Below are 16,798 nucleotides of genomic sequence, written 5' to 3'. Positions count from 1 at the left end.
CACTTTATGTTTTGGTATTAATATAGGTCCTGGAATCAGCGATGTCTGTTCACTGTTCCCATTTCTGTCAGAAAAAGAAAAATAACTTTATTCTTTGCTGATATTTTTATGTGATATGAAAAATTAATAGTAACTTTTAAAAAATTTCAGTTAAGATAATTTTTCATACCTGTTTTTTATAAATTCTTTAGTGTAACACATTTTTCAATAAGTCTCCAGGTGGCACCTTTATTTTACTTAAAACACTAATAAACATAGTTTTAGCAATTTCTAAAGTAGAATATCTCCAACACCTTTTTACGTACTCTCTTGCCATTGACTATTCTGTACCGGAAACAAGACGCTTACAATAGTACATAATGAAATAAACATTTCCTGGAAAACTGGATGACCTTCATGATGTCACTAAACTTCCTCTCTATACATCACTCCCATTTTGTCCCTCAAGAAGAAAGGTCAACCTTTCGAAAATGCTTGTGTTATAAGGTTTTATTTTATTTAAATCACTTTCTATGTAAAGTATTGGGGGAAACTCCCAACATTAATTTTAAAATTAATTTAACTAAATGTGCACAAGACCAATCCATTATATCAACGTCGTACTGGAAAAGTAACATTAAACTTGGAAAGTGTATCTTCAGAAAATGGGGAAAACAAACTTTCAGTTAACTGTACAAGTCTGTCATACACAACAAATCATATATATCACTAATGTTTTTATAATAAGGTATATCTATGAAATACCAATATCACTCGAGCTCTTAGAAATTGGTGTTCACTGTGACGTTTTTGTGAGTAATAAATATTTTAGTCCATTGTACCATTTACATAATCTCCATGACTTCCTACATACATATCTACAGTTTTTTTTACAGTATTCCTGTATACTGTAATTTTCTTTACTCTAAACTGAACCATTGTAAAATCAGTAATATAGAATAACAGAAAATATTAGCAAGTCTGTCATCAGCTGCATAAAACCATGTCGAATGGCACTCAGTACAACTTTGCAGTAATGCATACTTTGACCTCCACCTATGCAAATAGGGTTGAATGCAAAATATAGTATTTTTGTTTAAATTGTTTTTGTGTGATTTGTATGTAATTGAGAACTCTAACTATTACAATCATGAACACAAAATTAGGGCATAGTTAATTTTGAGAGGTATCTTTAAAAAGATGAGGTCAGTTTAGGGTTAATTTTTTGCCCAAAAATGTTTTATGAATGTGATGTAAGAAACATCTATAAACCATAAGTTATTGAATTTATAGCAAATAACTAATTAATCAAAATATGTAAAAAATATTTGTTGTGATTAAAAAATATTTTATACTGTAAAAAATATTTCTTGGTGAAATGAGTATTTATTCAATGGTTAGAAATTGGAAATGAACAAAAAAAAATTCTAATGGTATTTTCTGCATGTGTGTGCGTGCGTGTGCTCACTTTAAAAAGCAATGACAATTTCAATATAAATAAATCATACAGGTATTATGGTTTGATGGGCTAGAAAATCCCTGTTTAAACTGGCATTTTTCTTCATTGCTTGTTGATGTCTTTTTAGTTGACTTCTCGAAGGTAAAGTAGGTCCACAGTCACTGAAAAAAGAAAGTATATAGAACATTAAAATGACATCATAGAAAATAATAAACGTGAAGCTCAAATAATTAACATTTTTCCAAAAGAAAAATATATTAACATTTTTATCTTTAATAAGTTACATTGATACTGTTTTTTTTTCCACTATTAGAAAATGCATATGGTATACCTTCAAAAATGTTATTGTTATAACTATACTGTTGGGGGTCATAGGAAGCAGAAAGGCTAGCCAAGACAAGATCTGACCACTTTAACATGGCATATATAATTACAACTTGTGGTTTTAAAACTGGTGTCATGACAATTTACTTCTGGTCATTTGAGTGCCATGGTAAATGACTGCCAGTGCATTCTATTGCTGGCAAATAATTATATCCTCAAATCAAAACATTTCTTAGCACAGTGGACTACTATTCTAAAAGATATGATTAAAAATAAAATTAAATAATAAAGTAATTGAATAATTTATTAAGGAGAAAGAAATGCTACCACAATATAGCAGATACGTTTGTGCAGAACAAATTTTATGATGTAATTTCCATGTTGAAGGTTTTTGACAGGATAATAGTTGCTTTTATTCCAATAACAATATCTGTACATATCTTAAAAACAAATAATTAACAGCTGCATTCCTTTGCCTGGCAGTTACTTACTATGGCAGTAAAAATGTAGAAGCATTAAAACTTGCTGATTTTAAATCAATACATTACAGTATTTGTAGTTAAAATGGCTCAAGGGTCAATCTCATTGCATTAAAGTTTCAAACAATTTCCGGGGACATATCAATGGCAATATGATACTAGCCTTACCATTCCACAAACTGCTTCCTACAGCAATGCTGTTACATGAAAATAAATAAACGTTTTTTTGGGAACTAAATATATCACACAGTTATATGTAGGGTTAACAAAAGTATTATCTTTCAGGAAATGTTTTTATGTTTAACCCATTGTCATAATTTACAACACAAAACGATGACCTAAACACTGAGTCTGAGTTAAATATGTTGCAAGTTTTAAAATAAGAAAATCTAAAATGTACAACAGAAATGTCATATTTTAGGAGAAACTAAAAAAAAACATAAGATAGAGGTACTGTTAAATCACTAAAATGTCCAGTGATTAACATTTTAAAAATTGGGAAAATTATTTGTTGTACACATGGTTTCTTGGCTAAAATTCTAAGCAATGACTTTTCACTACAACTGAATAATTGACTACTTTAGAAACAGTGAGCTGTACAAGTTCTAGAAGAGACTTGGAGCTAGTTATATTAAGAATCAACAGCTTTTGTCAGTTTTTTTTTCATTACATTTTATTACTGGCAGGGTATGTACAGTAACTTAGTGGTAGCTTGTTCAACTAGATAAGACAAGAGTTAGATAACAGTTATGAACTTGATTGACTGTTCTTTAACAGTTATGAACTGAAGGATTTTAATGTGAATTTTAATGTTTAAGACATTTATAAGCATGTATATAGGGAATTTTACTTACACACTGCTGCTATCTGTCAAGGACATTGTATCATCAGTTTGTGCATCTGATGACAGGCTTTGAAGTTCACTATCTTGGACAGAGGTTGGGATAACAGTTGAGTACTTCATGTGGTAAGGTTTAGGAACTCGACTTGTTCCATGTAGGTAGTGCCTGTTAAAAAAAGGGCAACAGTTGTTAAATGTATTTAGCCTCTGTCTTACAGTTATAGCTTCCCAGGCACAAACTCATGAAAAAACTTATAAGAACCCAAATTCAAGAATCAAGGATAGGCAGTCTGAGTTAACCATTACCTTTCATCTTATAAAATTCCATTTTTTTTTCTAGATAGTCATACAACAAGTACCAGTGACACTTTATGAATTATGAATCCAAAAGGAAATATTTAAACAAAACTTGAATTTCAACTTAACAAGTTCAATAAAAAAAAGTTAGCCAAGCAGCCTGTAAGAATTAGAACTTGATGTTATAGCACAGATAAGAAATACTGTTTATTTATGAAGTACACATATTATACTAAAGCCAAGAATTGTCATTAACTTTACCTTACGTAAAAAGAAATCATAATTTTAAGATATGCACCAAAAACATAAACATGGCTTTAATTTACATTTTATAATGTACCTCTATGTTCTACATCTGGATAAAATAATTAGGTTTGAAAACATGTTCAGTTTTTTTTTTTTTTTAAATATCCAGGTTAGGTGTGGAACCCAAGTTTTATTCAGGTCTTAAATTGCATGGAAATTTGATTCAGGTTTGTCCAGTTTCTATTCAGGTTTAGAAAAGTGTTCAGATTTTATTCAGGATTGGAGTGGAACCCAAGTTTTATTCAGGTTTTAGATGGTCTCCCGATCTGATTCAGGCTAAGAAAGCAGTTTTTCGTTGTTGTTGTTTGTTTTGTTTTTTCAGGTTAGCAGTGGAACCCAAGTTTTATTTTGGTTGTAGGTTGTGCACAGATGCAATTTAGGTTAAGAAAAGATACTGGGAGGAGAAAAGATACTGATAGGGTTAAGTTATTCTATTATGACCCCTTAAAAAAATACCCTTGCAAAACAATCAAGAAAAAAAAAACAAAATTAAATTACTTTTCTTTCTCAAAAATATATCATGAAATAAAAACAAAATATAATGATTTAATACATGTGAACACAAGATAATTTAATGCAGAGGTTATCAATAAATGTCAAGCTTGAAAAAAACATACCCAGCCTGCCCTTCTGGCTGATTGTGAAGTACATTTCCCATTATTCTGGACCGTTGCTTCAACACTTCCCTGGTAAAAGGTATTGCCTCTTGACTCTGACTGTCATGCATTTCAGCATCTTCATGTAATGTGGGTAAAATATCCAGTCCTTGCCTGGAGATATCACTGCTGTTTTCACTGATAGATTCCAAACCTTCTGCATGTTTGGGTGATCCCAGGTGGACATTTTGTTGCATAAACTGAACATGATGAAGGTACACTTCAGATTTAAGAAAATTTGGATATGTTGTCCTTGTCATGATATCTTCAATGTTTTTTTGAGCATCATCAAAGATTGTTTGATCAAGTCCCATTTTACTTTCAATTTTACTGGCTATTTCTTCTCTAGTTTCAGGTTTAATTTCTATAAGTCTAGATCTTATAAATTTTTTATATATTAACTTAATCACTTGTTGAATGTAGTTTACATCAGTGGCACTAGCTTTCTTAAGACCTTCACAGGCAAACCAAAAGTCCAAGCTATCTGCACATTTATCCTGAGTTAGATATCTTTTAAAGAGATTCACACCTTCCAGATCCTGCAAGAGATACTGTAGATCCTCGGCCCACTTGAGGTAACTTGGGGTTCCACTTCTTGAAAATGGTGGTGTAACATCAGCACTTAATGAAACATAGTCCTCATGTTGATCACGCACTTCATGAGAGCTACACCCAAATACTGGGTGAAAGAATTCACAACCCCCTTCTCTGAAATCCCTTTGAAGTTCAATAGTTTTATATTTGCTGCCTTTATGAACATTAACTTTTTTTGACGAAGTCCACTGTCCAGCACACACTGATCCAACATCTTTATCGTTGTTTCTGTGGGTGGACTTTTCATGCACTTCACTCCGTGTTGTGTGGATCTCATTATCCTCTCCATCTGCAGGGGACCTCACTGGATGATGAATCACTTTCCCTTCACCGGGCTTGAGAGGAGTTAAACCATGCACATCACCACTCATTCTGTATCACCATCCACCATGTCTCTCACTGGTTCTGCTTGCCTTCATCATTTTAACTCCATTCCAAGGCTAGAAAATTATTTTTTTCTTAAATCAATCAGTTTTCTTAAATATTTCCTCTGTTCTTAACTAAACTTGGTACTTTAAAATAAAACACACTTTTCATATAAGCAAACAAAGAAATCTGGAAATTGAGCTGTTTAAAAGGTTTGTTTTATCGTCTGCGAAAAGAACATCACAACCTACAAAATGAGAACATCACACCGTTTGCTTTATTACAGTTAAAACATCTTAAAACAAGTTTGCGAAAATAACTTTTTACAAGCGATACCTCCCCAAGAGTATGACAATCATTCAACTTACACTAACTTAGTGAAATAACTTGATAACATATTCTACACTAACGTCCAATTAATATCCTTGTCATTTAGTGATGTATTGTTCTGGTTTTAGTTTCCATATGAAAGTTTTAAAGACCCTGGCTAGAAATAATTAATATACAATAGCAAATGTTAAGTTTACATAATATTTTATAAATCCAAATGTGTATTAAACCAAAAGAAACTCAAATAAATACAGATCTAGAAGTTACTGTTGTAAATAAAAGGCTATATCAGGTTTCCACGTTCATGAGACGACCATATTCACATATGGAAAAAAGATAAAAACGTATTACCATGCTAACAGTTACATTTCAAAATCAAATCAAGTTGACGTCAAACCATACATTTCACATTCAAATGGACAAGCATTTTATTAATTCATCTTAAATAACCTTTGAATATGAAATGTGTGTGTAAAACTATGCCACAGAAAGAAAACAAACATTATGATAACAAGTAAATAGCACAAATGGTAATTTGTGTCCATCGTATAACCAGCCACGGATCGTAGTGTAGAAGTAATTCCTTGTTTCACCACTGGCAACTCACTCCCTCACCCACTAAGTCTTTAACACAGCTGTGGCGGGGTTCCCACGTGGTGTCATGTCTAGGCCTCCGGACAGCCGCCAACAAAGTAATCTCGATACTAGTCGGCAAGCCAGCATAATTACAGAGTAGTCAAAACCCGGCAACACTACAGACCTCCTCACGAAGCTGGAGACGCCCTTTGGCCCATACACTGCCGCTGCCCACTTCACACCTATAGTACCGACAACCCCCCCCTCATATTCTACCCTCTCTTCCAGCACCTGTCGTAATATTCAAGCAAAAACTTTCACTGCCACTTACAGCTTTGCATACACGAGTACAAAAAAAAATCCCGCGTGAAGTTCAACCTCTTTGTTCCTGTACGGATAAAAAAAACAAAAAAAAAACATTTTGCTGGAACGTAACGATTTTTTCTACACAGTTTAAAAGGTATTAAGAATGTTTCTAATTTTACACTAGAATCATTTGTTCTGTAGCATCATATGAACTTATCTTTAAGCAGCACTCAAACTATAAACAGAAATTCTGAGAAGCTGGTAACTGTTACCATGAGCATAGATTAAGTTGTGAGAGGTTACAGTTTCTAAGTGCAAAGGTTGTTAGGGTTAGTAACTGTTACTTTGTAGAAAAATTACGTTCTGAGACGATAGTAACTGTTGTTTTTACAAAGATTAAATTGTGAAATGTTTGTGAATATTGCTATGAACAAATATTATTAAGCTGTGAAAGGTGAGTAACTTATGAAAAAAGACAGATTGTGAAAAGTTATAACTGTGGCTATGAGTGAGACTTAAATTACTGTTATGAAGAAAGAGAATTTTGTAACTTGTTACGAACAAGTTACAGCTTCTAAGATGTTTGTTGTTAAGCGCAAAGCAAAACAAAGAACTATCTATGCTTTGCCCACTATGCGTCTCGAAACCCGATTTTTAGGGTATAAGCCCTCAGTCTTAACGCTGACTCACCGAAATTGGGATCAGATTGGTTCCAGAAACAAACATTTCTAGTGATGGTTTGGTTGTTGTTGAGAACACAGCTGCACAATGTATATATTACTATAAAAATACTTTTTAGGTTTTATTTTTCGTATTTATCACAATTTACCAACATACAAAAAAGAAATGGCTTAAATTTCACAAGAACTTGAGAATAGAAAAGTGAAAAACAAAACAAAATTGATCCCTCAAACGAGATCGTTATATGTCCAAATTTCGTAATTTTTATGCATTAAATCTATGATAAATATCACTAAATGCCAGTTTTACTTCAGTGCAAAAGTTTTTTTCACTGGACAAGAATATTGGCTCTACTCTAACTGGTTTGGTCACTTCCTCTCCTATTGGTCAAGTTACTGTTTGAAACAGCTCACAAGTTACACATTGACAGACCAAACATCTAAATGTCGAAAGCCTTGACGTTATTTGCTATGCAACGTCTGTGACGTAATCGAATACGGTCACATACAAGATGAGTTAATTATATTAAATTGAAGTGTTCCGTAATGATAAAGAAATTAACTTGTTTGATAGCCAATCAAGAAATAGTCCGTTATCACTGGCTCACTGCATAACACACATCGTGGGCTGTTTAACTCCAATCAGTAATTCGTACTTTAAATTTGTATAACATAAAACATAAAAGAACCTTTCGCAGTTAGCCCTACAACGATTTCGATACGTTACTCGCGACTTCGAAATATTAGTATCACGTAACAAAAAGAAAAGATTCAGCCATAGGAAAACACGAGCGTCTTTGTGACGTAAAATTTGCCATTTAATAACCCCGACAGATCAATTATGCAATCGTGCAATTTCGATACATATTTACACTGGAATTTACACAATTATCTGACGTTTATACTTGTACACTCGTTTCGTTTACTGGGGCGCACGTTGAAAGATCGATAGCGCTATTTCCAGTCGTATCCCCTTAACATGCAAAAATTACATTTTAAAACTTCATACATACCTAGTCAATAGCTGGACTTGCTCCAGCGTAACACAAGTGCTCTTGTAAATCCTTCCATTGCGCTTAACGATCCGTCTATCTCTAGAGTATAACTACTACAAGCAATGGCTCTCCTCCCCACTTGAGCCCCATGTAGATGATTACGTATAAACTAGAGAAAAGAAAGCCAGTAACTAGGAATATTGAACGAGGCACTGTAACAAGAATGGTAAGGAAAACAGTCCTACAGCACGTTCACGAGCTCTTAGTCGATCTTTCCTGTTGAGCTATTCAAATTCCTTTCACTGGTTCGTGAAACTAGGGCTGAAACAGTAATTCTACACTTAATATCTTTTTCTAGCGTGGTTCAGGGTACATACAAAATATTACGCGCATGCAGAGCTGTCTCGAGCTCCACGTCCTATTGCTGTAGCAGAATAAAAGTTATCAAAAAAAGTCGCTTTATAAATTAGGGAGTAGCTTCTCAAGTTAGCCGTTAGAAGGTAAAAAGCAGTTTGAAGGGAGAAAAACGGAATAAAGTAAGCACAAAGGCAGGATCACGGGATGGTAGTGCCCGGGGGGCTAACGTTCCTGAAAGAGGAGAGGCCCGCTCGTGCGCATGGATCCACTTTTCAGACCCCACCGCGAGAAGAACCATTCGGCTAACTATAATCAGTGGACTCAACCTGTCCGCGAGTTTCTGAGGAAAGAAAACCCGACCCCTCAAGAGGGGCAGGGATGCTGCGGGGTACCAAAACTTGTCGTGGTTGGATAACTACAGTTCTTTTTCTAAGCCTCCCACATATAAGTCTCAGAAATTTTCCACTAACCACTTTCATAGCGGGAACCTACCACACAAAGTTGAATTGGATGATTCGAGAAGGTCTGTTTGTCCCTCTAGAAATGAAACCGTGGAAATGTTTTTCCTTGTTCTGTTTCTTTTCTCCAACACACACTTCACGCGCCACTGGCCCATCCCAGCGGCACTGTACGTACTCAAAACTTCGAGATGAACAAATCCAACACTTTTCAACATTCCATCGCCCCGTAATCTTTACCTGCATGCTGACTCATAGCAGGCAAGATCACTGAACCGTTCCGGCGACAGTAGAAGTTTCGGACTCGTGCATTAAACCTACCAGCTTTTTAAATCACCCTATAATGTTCTCTCTCTCTCTTTTTTTTCCTAGCATAAGAATCCCACAACTAACATTCTACAAATCACCTGAAAGTGACCGATCAGTTCAGGACTTTAGTCGACAGTAATTCCTGTATGACTTGGTAAAGTTCAACAACAGTTATCGATCAGTGAAGGTACATTATACGACACGGGAAAAGTTGGGCGTTTTAAAAAACTGCACGTGCATTTCGAGTAGTGACTAATAAACCTAAAAATGTAAATTCTATCCAACATGAGAGTATGTAATCAACGTTTTAATTTTTTCCAACATTTTGGTGTTATAAACGCAAGGCTACCAGTACTGTGCTCAACGCAAGTATCGAAACCCGAATTTTAATGTTATAAGCTCTCATATTTTCCGCTGAGCCACCGGGAGGGGCTCTTTCGCAGCATAAAACAAGTTGATATTAACCGACAAACCCCGCATTATAACATCAGATGAAAAGAGAGAAAAAAACTTCTCTAACGTACAGAAGTGGGTCGTAAACGTTTGAGAATTTTAAAAGTGCACAAAACTGTTGTTTTTTGTTTAACATCTTACAATAAAAAAATGTGTAACCCGCAAGAAAGTAAGCCGAGCTTTTAGAAATTGAATGATGGAAATTATTTAGATTTGCAACACCTTTTATGGCTTATATCACTTGTTTAAATCCGACGAAATAAGTGGTTTTAATCCGTATTAACGCATGCACACACAAAAAAAAACTAATGATGTTTTTCTCTACAAAGAACATCTACTTATATCTTACCGACGTTTTATATACTGTGTGCACTGCGACTTGCGGGAATCAGTAAATAACGTACGGGTTGCACCACGAATTTTCGATTTGTTTGTTTTATAATGTTTGCAAAAAGTTACACAACAGGCTACCTTCTCACAACTGTTTCCACTTTTGAAATAAGACACATGAAGGAAAGCAGTTGGCCAACAGCACCCATCACCAACTGTTCTGGCATTCTTGCATGACAGAATAACAGGATTTACTGGTCACACTTATACAGCACCCAGAGCCCAGGAGTGCGGTTCTTCTACGCAACGGGACGCGAGCCAGAAACCCCCAAATTCACAGTCCAGGTACCAGGTATCTATAAATATAGATCACGTCTGGCACTCCAACTGTACGTTAATTATCTTCAAAAGCACCATCTAAAACAAAAGTATTCACAATGCTATATTTATCACTTATTAATTGGTATTAACAAGTATAAAACAAACATATTCCGACAGATGTCAGTATAAATGCGTCAGTTCACCTTGGTTTTGACTAGCTACTGTATATTTTAACTTGTATTATTTAATACCTCACAAATTAGGTAAAACAAAACTACATACACCAGTATTTAAGAACTTCTTCCCTTTCCACAAGCACACGAACAGAACTTCTGTATATATAAATTATGCATACACATACATACATACATACATACATACATAGTTATGTTAGAAAGAGAGATGAGTAAGAAATAGATTGAAAAAGTCCAGTAAAGTAAATAGGTAGACCATGTAACTAGATGTGCTTCGACGATGTTTTGTTACACGAGTAAATAAAACTAAAATTAAGGGTAACAAATATTTCTTGCTTTCGAAATTCATATGTCATGATGTGTTGTAGTCTTCAGAGTGCATAATTCTTCTCGTGGTTCATGACATGCGCACGTTTCACTAACGTCACGACAGTACAAATTCCAATGTTAAGCATCCCTCACGTATAATCATTTTAATATCTGACTGACAGACAACACAATACTGTGTGATGGTGCAAGGGGTTAAAAACGGGTGCCCCCTCCAAGCAGCCACTGGTTTCCTTTCAGAGAAATAACACGTTTTGTTCAGGTAATACAAATGTTATTAATTATAAAGAATCAGTAAAAGAAGATTCTGACACATGGAACAAGCACACGGATAATTATTGTAGTAAAATAAATTATAGTAACAGCTTATAAGATGTTGAGCAGAGGCGAGATGTTATTTTTTAAACAGGTGTATGACTGAATTTTGTCCATAAAGTAGACATTGTACAAGTCGGACAGTGGTCTGAACTTGATTTCTTGATTTGCTTTTTTATTACATAGGGCATTTAAATGACCCAATTAAGAATTTTACCACCTTTTCCCAAATGTTTCTCAGTAATTTCATCGTGCCTTAAAATTCGTCGCAGAGTCTCTGGTGTTGAAGCACAGATTGTTTTTAAAATTGCACTTAACATCTAATAGTTTCGAGTACTCTTATTAACAACGGGCTTGAACGGCAGATGTACAAAACAAACAAACAAAAACTTAAAGTTGTATTTTTTTTATTAGAAAAGCCCAAATAACGGTGCTATTGCAACGATTCTTTGGTATGTGGAACATGTGTGTTAGTTAGTTTGATATATTACCGTAAAGTTACTCATGGACTATCATCGTCAGCCGTCCCTAATTTTGAGCTGATATACTCAGCTGGTAGGAAGCCAGATAACAGCACACACCGCCAACTCTTAGCAACTCCATTCGAATAATAATAATATTCGATTGTCTCTCCTAATAACGCACCTATGGCTAGACAGAGCTAAGTGCGACTTGCAAACAAGGGACGCAAACCATGGAACTTGGATTTACTACACGGCACACTAACCATTAGGTCACACCCGTCCAAAATTACGCCAGGAACAATTGTAGATTAAACAGGAGTTTAAAGAAGAAAGGTCAATTTTATTACCTTTGTAGTCAATGCCACCACCTCAAGGCAAAATTGTGGCCCTTGAGAACATTGTATTCGGCCTTTATAAAACTGACAAGAACTACTAATTACAATGTCGTTTATAGCGTCTCTTACGGGAACACACGTCTTCTATCCTACGGACCATCACTACTTTATATATGCCTCAAGTCAAAAATTATAACTGCAGTCTACATCTCTCTACACTTCACTACTTCTCAGATTACCAAGTTCTACTACATTAATACCTCAACTCCCCCTTCTGTTTGTAATCAGAAACTTTATAAAAGACCTCTACCCATGTTTTTTTCAGTTACCGTCACGAGATATGCTTACTGCAGTACCTGTTTGTACAACGTTAACCATTACGCAATATACTAAGTTACAATAACACACATTTCCGAATTCTGGGAAAACAAAAGTTCTCACGTGAATGCTAACTGAAGAATTATCAAGTCTTACAATACGTAACTTGAGTGAAAGAAGTGTTAATTACATCAAAAGCGTAGTTTTAAACAATCAACTGTTTCGATCATTTTCTCGGTGGTAATCACAGAGAGATAGGCAGAGGTACGTCACGGAAACACACAATCTGGTCTGTAAGTAACACAACGCCCTTTGTAATCACACACGTTAAGACTTGAACTAATACCATTCTTTTGTTATGGTAACGCCTTCTGCGACAGTAAACTAATCCCAGGAGAATGTTTTTTTCACTTCCATATACGTGTATGTATATTTACATCTTATATTAATAATTTAAAATGCATTTTAATTCAAGATTAAAGGTAATTACAAGTTACCAAAATTAAAGAAAATTCATATATTACCAGCCTTATACCTACGTCACGAACCTTATACTTAGGGGGTTATGACGACAGCTCCAATGCAGCAACCCTAAATGACGAGGTGTTTTCTTTATGTCGAAGATTTCGAAACTCTGTCCTGGAATAGACTTAAATACAATGGTCTAATAATGCAAGCACAGCTTAAAACTATTTTCACGCAAATGTTACGAACTTAAAAGTTGTTTAGTTTTATTCTCCGACTGGTAACAGGAAAACACCCTTTTGTCACGAGCAGACGATGCAACGTTTACGCTTGCGGTGTTCACGCGCCGTCTCGAACGCTTAAGGCTAGTAACAATGGTTGCGGTAACTTCAAAGGCGGTAACCGTCGCCGAGCGCAGCTGAGTGACTGCGTCGTAAATAAATAACGTCAAGGCCACGCGAGTACCGTCTCACTGAATCAAAGCTTAGAAAACAAAAACATCAATGAGAGATTCTGATTTGATCTGAAACATCTACAAAGGACCTGAAGGAAAAAGTAAAATACTAAAGGGTGGAAACATTTTTTTCCCCCACAAGACAGTTTTACATTGTAAATTCACATTTCTTAATATTTAAAAACAATACTGTTAAAAAAATTTCTAAAGTTCACATGAAATACATATTACGTTAATCTAACGATTTTCACAAAACTGTTATGGTTAGTACAACGACTTACATATTCAGATCCGGATTCAAAAGAACAACAACGAAAAACGAAACTGCTAAGTTTCCTTTTGTGACGTCATTCCACGAATGGAATTACTGTGTTCATTTAATACAGGTGCGTACACACTGTTGATACTTACCTTCATCGTTTGAATTAATGTATAACTTATATTTTGGTTATTATTAATAAAAATGGAGGGAGTACCACAGGAGCATAATTTCGGGGCCGTCAGGGGGCCCTTAATTAGCAGTTTTTATGGGACATTTATCGTCAGACAGGAATAAACACACATACGCAAACTACACTATGGCAATGGAACCCCAGCTCATTTAGGAGACCCACGTATGGACAGTCTCCTTTGCCCTCACTTCTAAACATTTTGTGGGTCGCGATAAACAAGTTTTGAAAAAAAACAAACAAACCAAAAACTCCTAAAATTTTAATTTACTGTATGTATCTAAACCTCTATTTGACAAACTGTGTGTGTGTGTGTGTTCGCTTATAACTGATTAAATACTGAACCGATTTTCAGCAGACCCTCGTGCTTAGCTTAGGACTCTCCAAGGGTCTCTATAGGTCCTTACCCGTGTATGTCAACATATATATATATATATTAAAAGTAATAGAAATCCTGTGATGTAAGCCTATTTTGCAAAATATTATCATAAGCACAGGCATCTGACAAGTTTTAAGTAATTGCTCAGTAGATGCCACAATTTTGTTGTTGTTGTTTTTTAATCACACTGAAGTGTGAATTCCAGAGAAACACATAGAAAAACTGAAATCGGTTAAAACGTATAAATTTGTTTATACCCGGGACAGGATTAATGGATCAAAATATAGACAGGAAGTGGGCACATGTTATGTATATTTACGTCGAACTTTTTTATTCAAACAACCTGTATAGGGTATATGCATATTTCTGACAAACTATGTTCCCACGTGGCAACGCTCGTGTGTAAAAATAGCCAAAGAAATTGACGCCGTCAAGTTCGACGAACTCCTCTGGAATATGACAACACACTTTAGATTATTCAGACCGAACTTGAACTTTGTAGACTTCATTACAAATAGATATCTTAAATAAAATAATTAACTTCATCAACAGAAAACATGGTAATTCGTTTTGAATAAAAATAGCAACCAATATGTATTATTTTGAACAAAACAGATTTAAGCGAATAAATACATAACTACTTTGTTGCAATGACTGATGAAAAGAATTAGTGGAAACAACAAATATGGCTTTGGTATATCTTCATGGTTAGGGCGGTCGATTCGCAATCTGAGGGTCGCGGGTTCGAATACTCGTCACCGAACATGGTTGCTCTGCAAGTAGTAGGGTGCTATAACGTAACGCTGAATCCTACTATTCGTTGCATTATAAATTAGGCACGACTAGCATAGACAGCCCTCGAGGAGCTTCAGTGAATGAAGTTCAAAACAAACAATCTGCAAAAAAACTTTCCTTGATTTATTTTCATTAATTACCAATTATTTAATATATACATACACACAAATACTTGTGTATAGTCCGTCAACAGTGACGGTGCAAATCTATCACCCCTACTCCATAGTATACCTTAACCTCACATTTCATATCTAACTGAAATAAATCTTTCGAAATTAAACTTGACCAGACAGACAAAAAAGTGTAGTCGAGGTAGTGAAACGTCGGTAAATTCCTTTATAAGTCAATCAAAATTTAGATCATTCATGAATTCGTGGCATATTCATAGAATATTTAGTAGGAAAATCGGTTAGATTAGCAACTTCTTATGCTAATATAGAGAAAACCCATTGCATTTTGGTAAAAATACGTTCCAACAACTGATATTACGTCATTTGCTTCGCAACAAAAGTATAACCTAACAATTATTATTAATCTATGTACTAATGGTATTTACATATATCTTACTGTCCAAATTGTTTAAACATTTCTCGCTTTTTTATTTCATTCTTTATACAACAAAATATACATTTACACAAATACGTAAACATTTTAAAAAGACACGTACATAGTTTCTAATTTACAATGATTCACACTGAAAGTGACTATACCCCTGTTTTCAAAATATATTTGGACTTGCCCACGTCCCTTTAGGACTATACTTAATAAAACATTAATCTATGCTAACATTATCAGATGTTGTTAATCTTGCTGATTTGTACCAATAAATGTGTCATGAGTTCACTTCATGATCTCAATGTTTATTAATTAATTTATTAATTTTTATTATCCCACAAAGAAAGATGACGACGTTTGACTGCCTTCGTTACACTTTTCTGTCCTTTTGTTAGTCGAGCTTCATTTAGCCAAATTTATTATTTTAGTTAGTTGTATACTATGTGTAACGATGGTAGTACCTGTACTGTCATTTTGACGCTAGTAACCTAATATTGTTGTGGTGTTTCCACTAAAAGTATAAAATGAAAGGTAGACAACGAAAATGGAAAAATATTTGATTTCTTAAAGTCTCTGTTGGTGAAAGGGGTTTAAAAAAAATAAAAAGTTGGTATATAACAGCAAATAATTTAAATGTAAAAATATTTTTCTTACTTTCGTGATAAATTGTATGCACTTGGCTCTGAGCTAGTTTACTTTAGACTTATTGTACCAACACTCACCAGCTTCCACCACCTTGCACTCCCGTCACTAAAATCGTAAACTACAGATTGTAGTTTGGTTTATTTTTAATTTCGCGCAAAGCTACTCGAGGACTATCTGCGCTAGTCGTCCCTAATTTAGCAGTGTAACACTAGAGGGAAGGCAGGTAGTCATCACCACTTACCGCCAACTCTTGGGCTACTCTTTCACAAACAAATAGTAGGATTGACCGTCACTTTATAACTCCCCATGGCTTAGATTACGAGTCGAGTGCCTTAACCACCAGGCTATGCCAGCAGATATTAATCGAACTGTTATATCTAGATAAATCAAGCGTGTTGACGTAACTAACACACCCTGATTTACACAAGTTACATTTATATCAACACTGAAAAATTCTATATTTTTCCTTTCTTTTTAAAAAGCAATATTTAGCTTTTAGTATATTAACGAATAAATATTATATGCCAAAAATTCAATACGTTCACCAGAATTGGGAAATAAAACTTCATACCAAACGCAATTCTTTATCTATATTTTTATAAAACGAGAGGCGTATATTTTAACATATTCTAAAAGGTACACAGGATGTACGACCTACCGTAGTAAAATTTACTGTCGTTTATTCAG

General features: G+C 34.7%; 1 protein-coding gene across 5 annotated transcripts in view; it reads right to left on the bottom strand.

Annotated features, from left to right (window-relative positions):
• Positions 1 to 16,798, bottom strand: part of LOC143254947 (axin-1-like) — a 46,519-nt gene that overhangs the window by 11,170 nt on the left and 18,551 nt on the right. For 2 of the 5 annotated variants that reach the window (XM_076509858.1, XM_076509860.1), the window contains exons 2-4: positions 4,303 to 5,375; positions 3,096 to 3,248; positions 1,488 to 1,599 (exon numbers count right to left, since the gene is read on the bottom strand). In XM_076509858.1, coding sequence (XP_076365973.1) covers positions 1,488 to 1,599; positions 3,096 to 3,248; positions 4,303 to 5,306 — 1,269 coding nt within the window. In that variant the 5' untranslated portion in view covers positions 5,307 to 5,375. Of the gene's footprint in view, positions 1 to 1,487; positions 1,600 to 3,095; positions 3,249 to 4,302; positions 5,376 to 8,206; positions 9,229 to 12,063; positions 12,269 to 12,917; positions 13,009 to 16,798 lie in introns of those variants that run through there. The other 3 variants (XM_076509861.1, XM_076509862.1, XM_076509859.1) reach the window with 3 other exon arrangements.

Source organism: Tachypleus tridentatus, chromosome 7, assembly GCF_004210375.1.
Source record: "Tachypleus tridentatus isolate NWPU-2018 chromosome 7, ASM421037v1, whole genome shotgun sequence".
NCBI lineage: Eukaryota > Metazoa > Arthropoda > Merostomata > Xiphosura > Limulidae > Tachypleus > Tachypleus tridentatus.
This window is presented reverse-complemented; position numbering and strand designations above follow the sequence as displayed.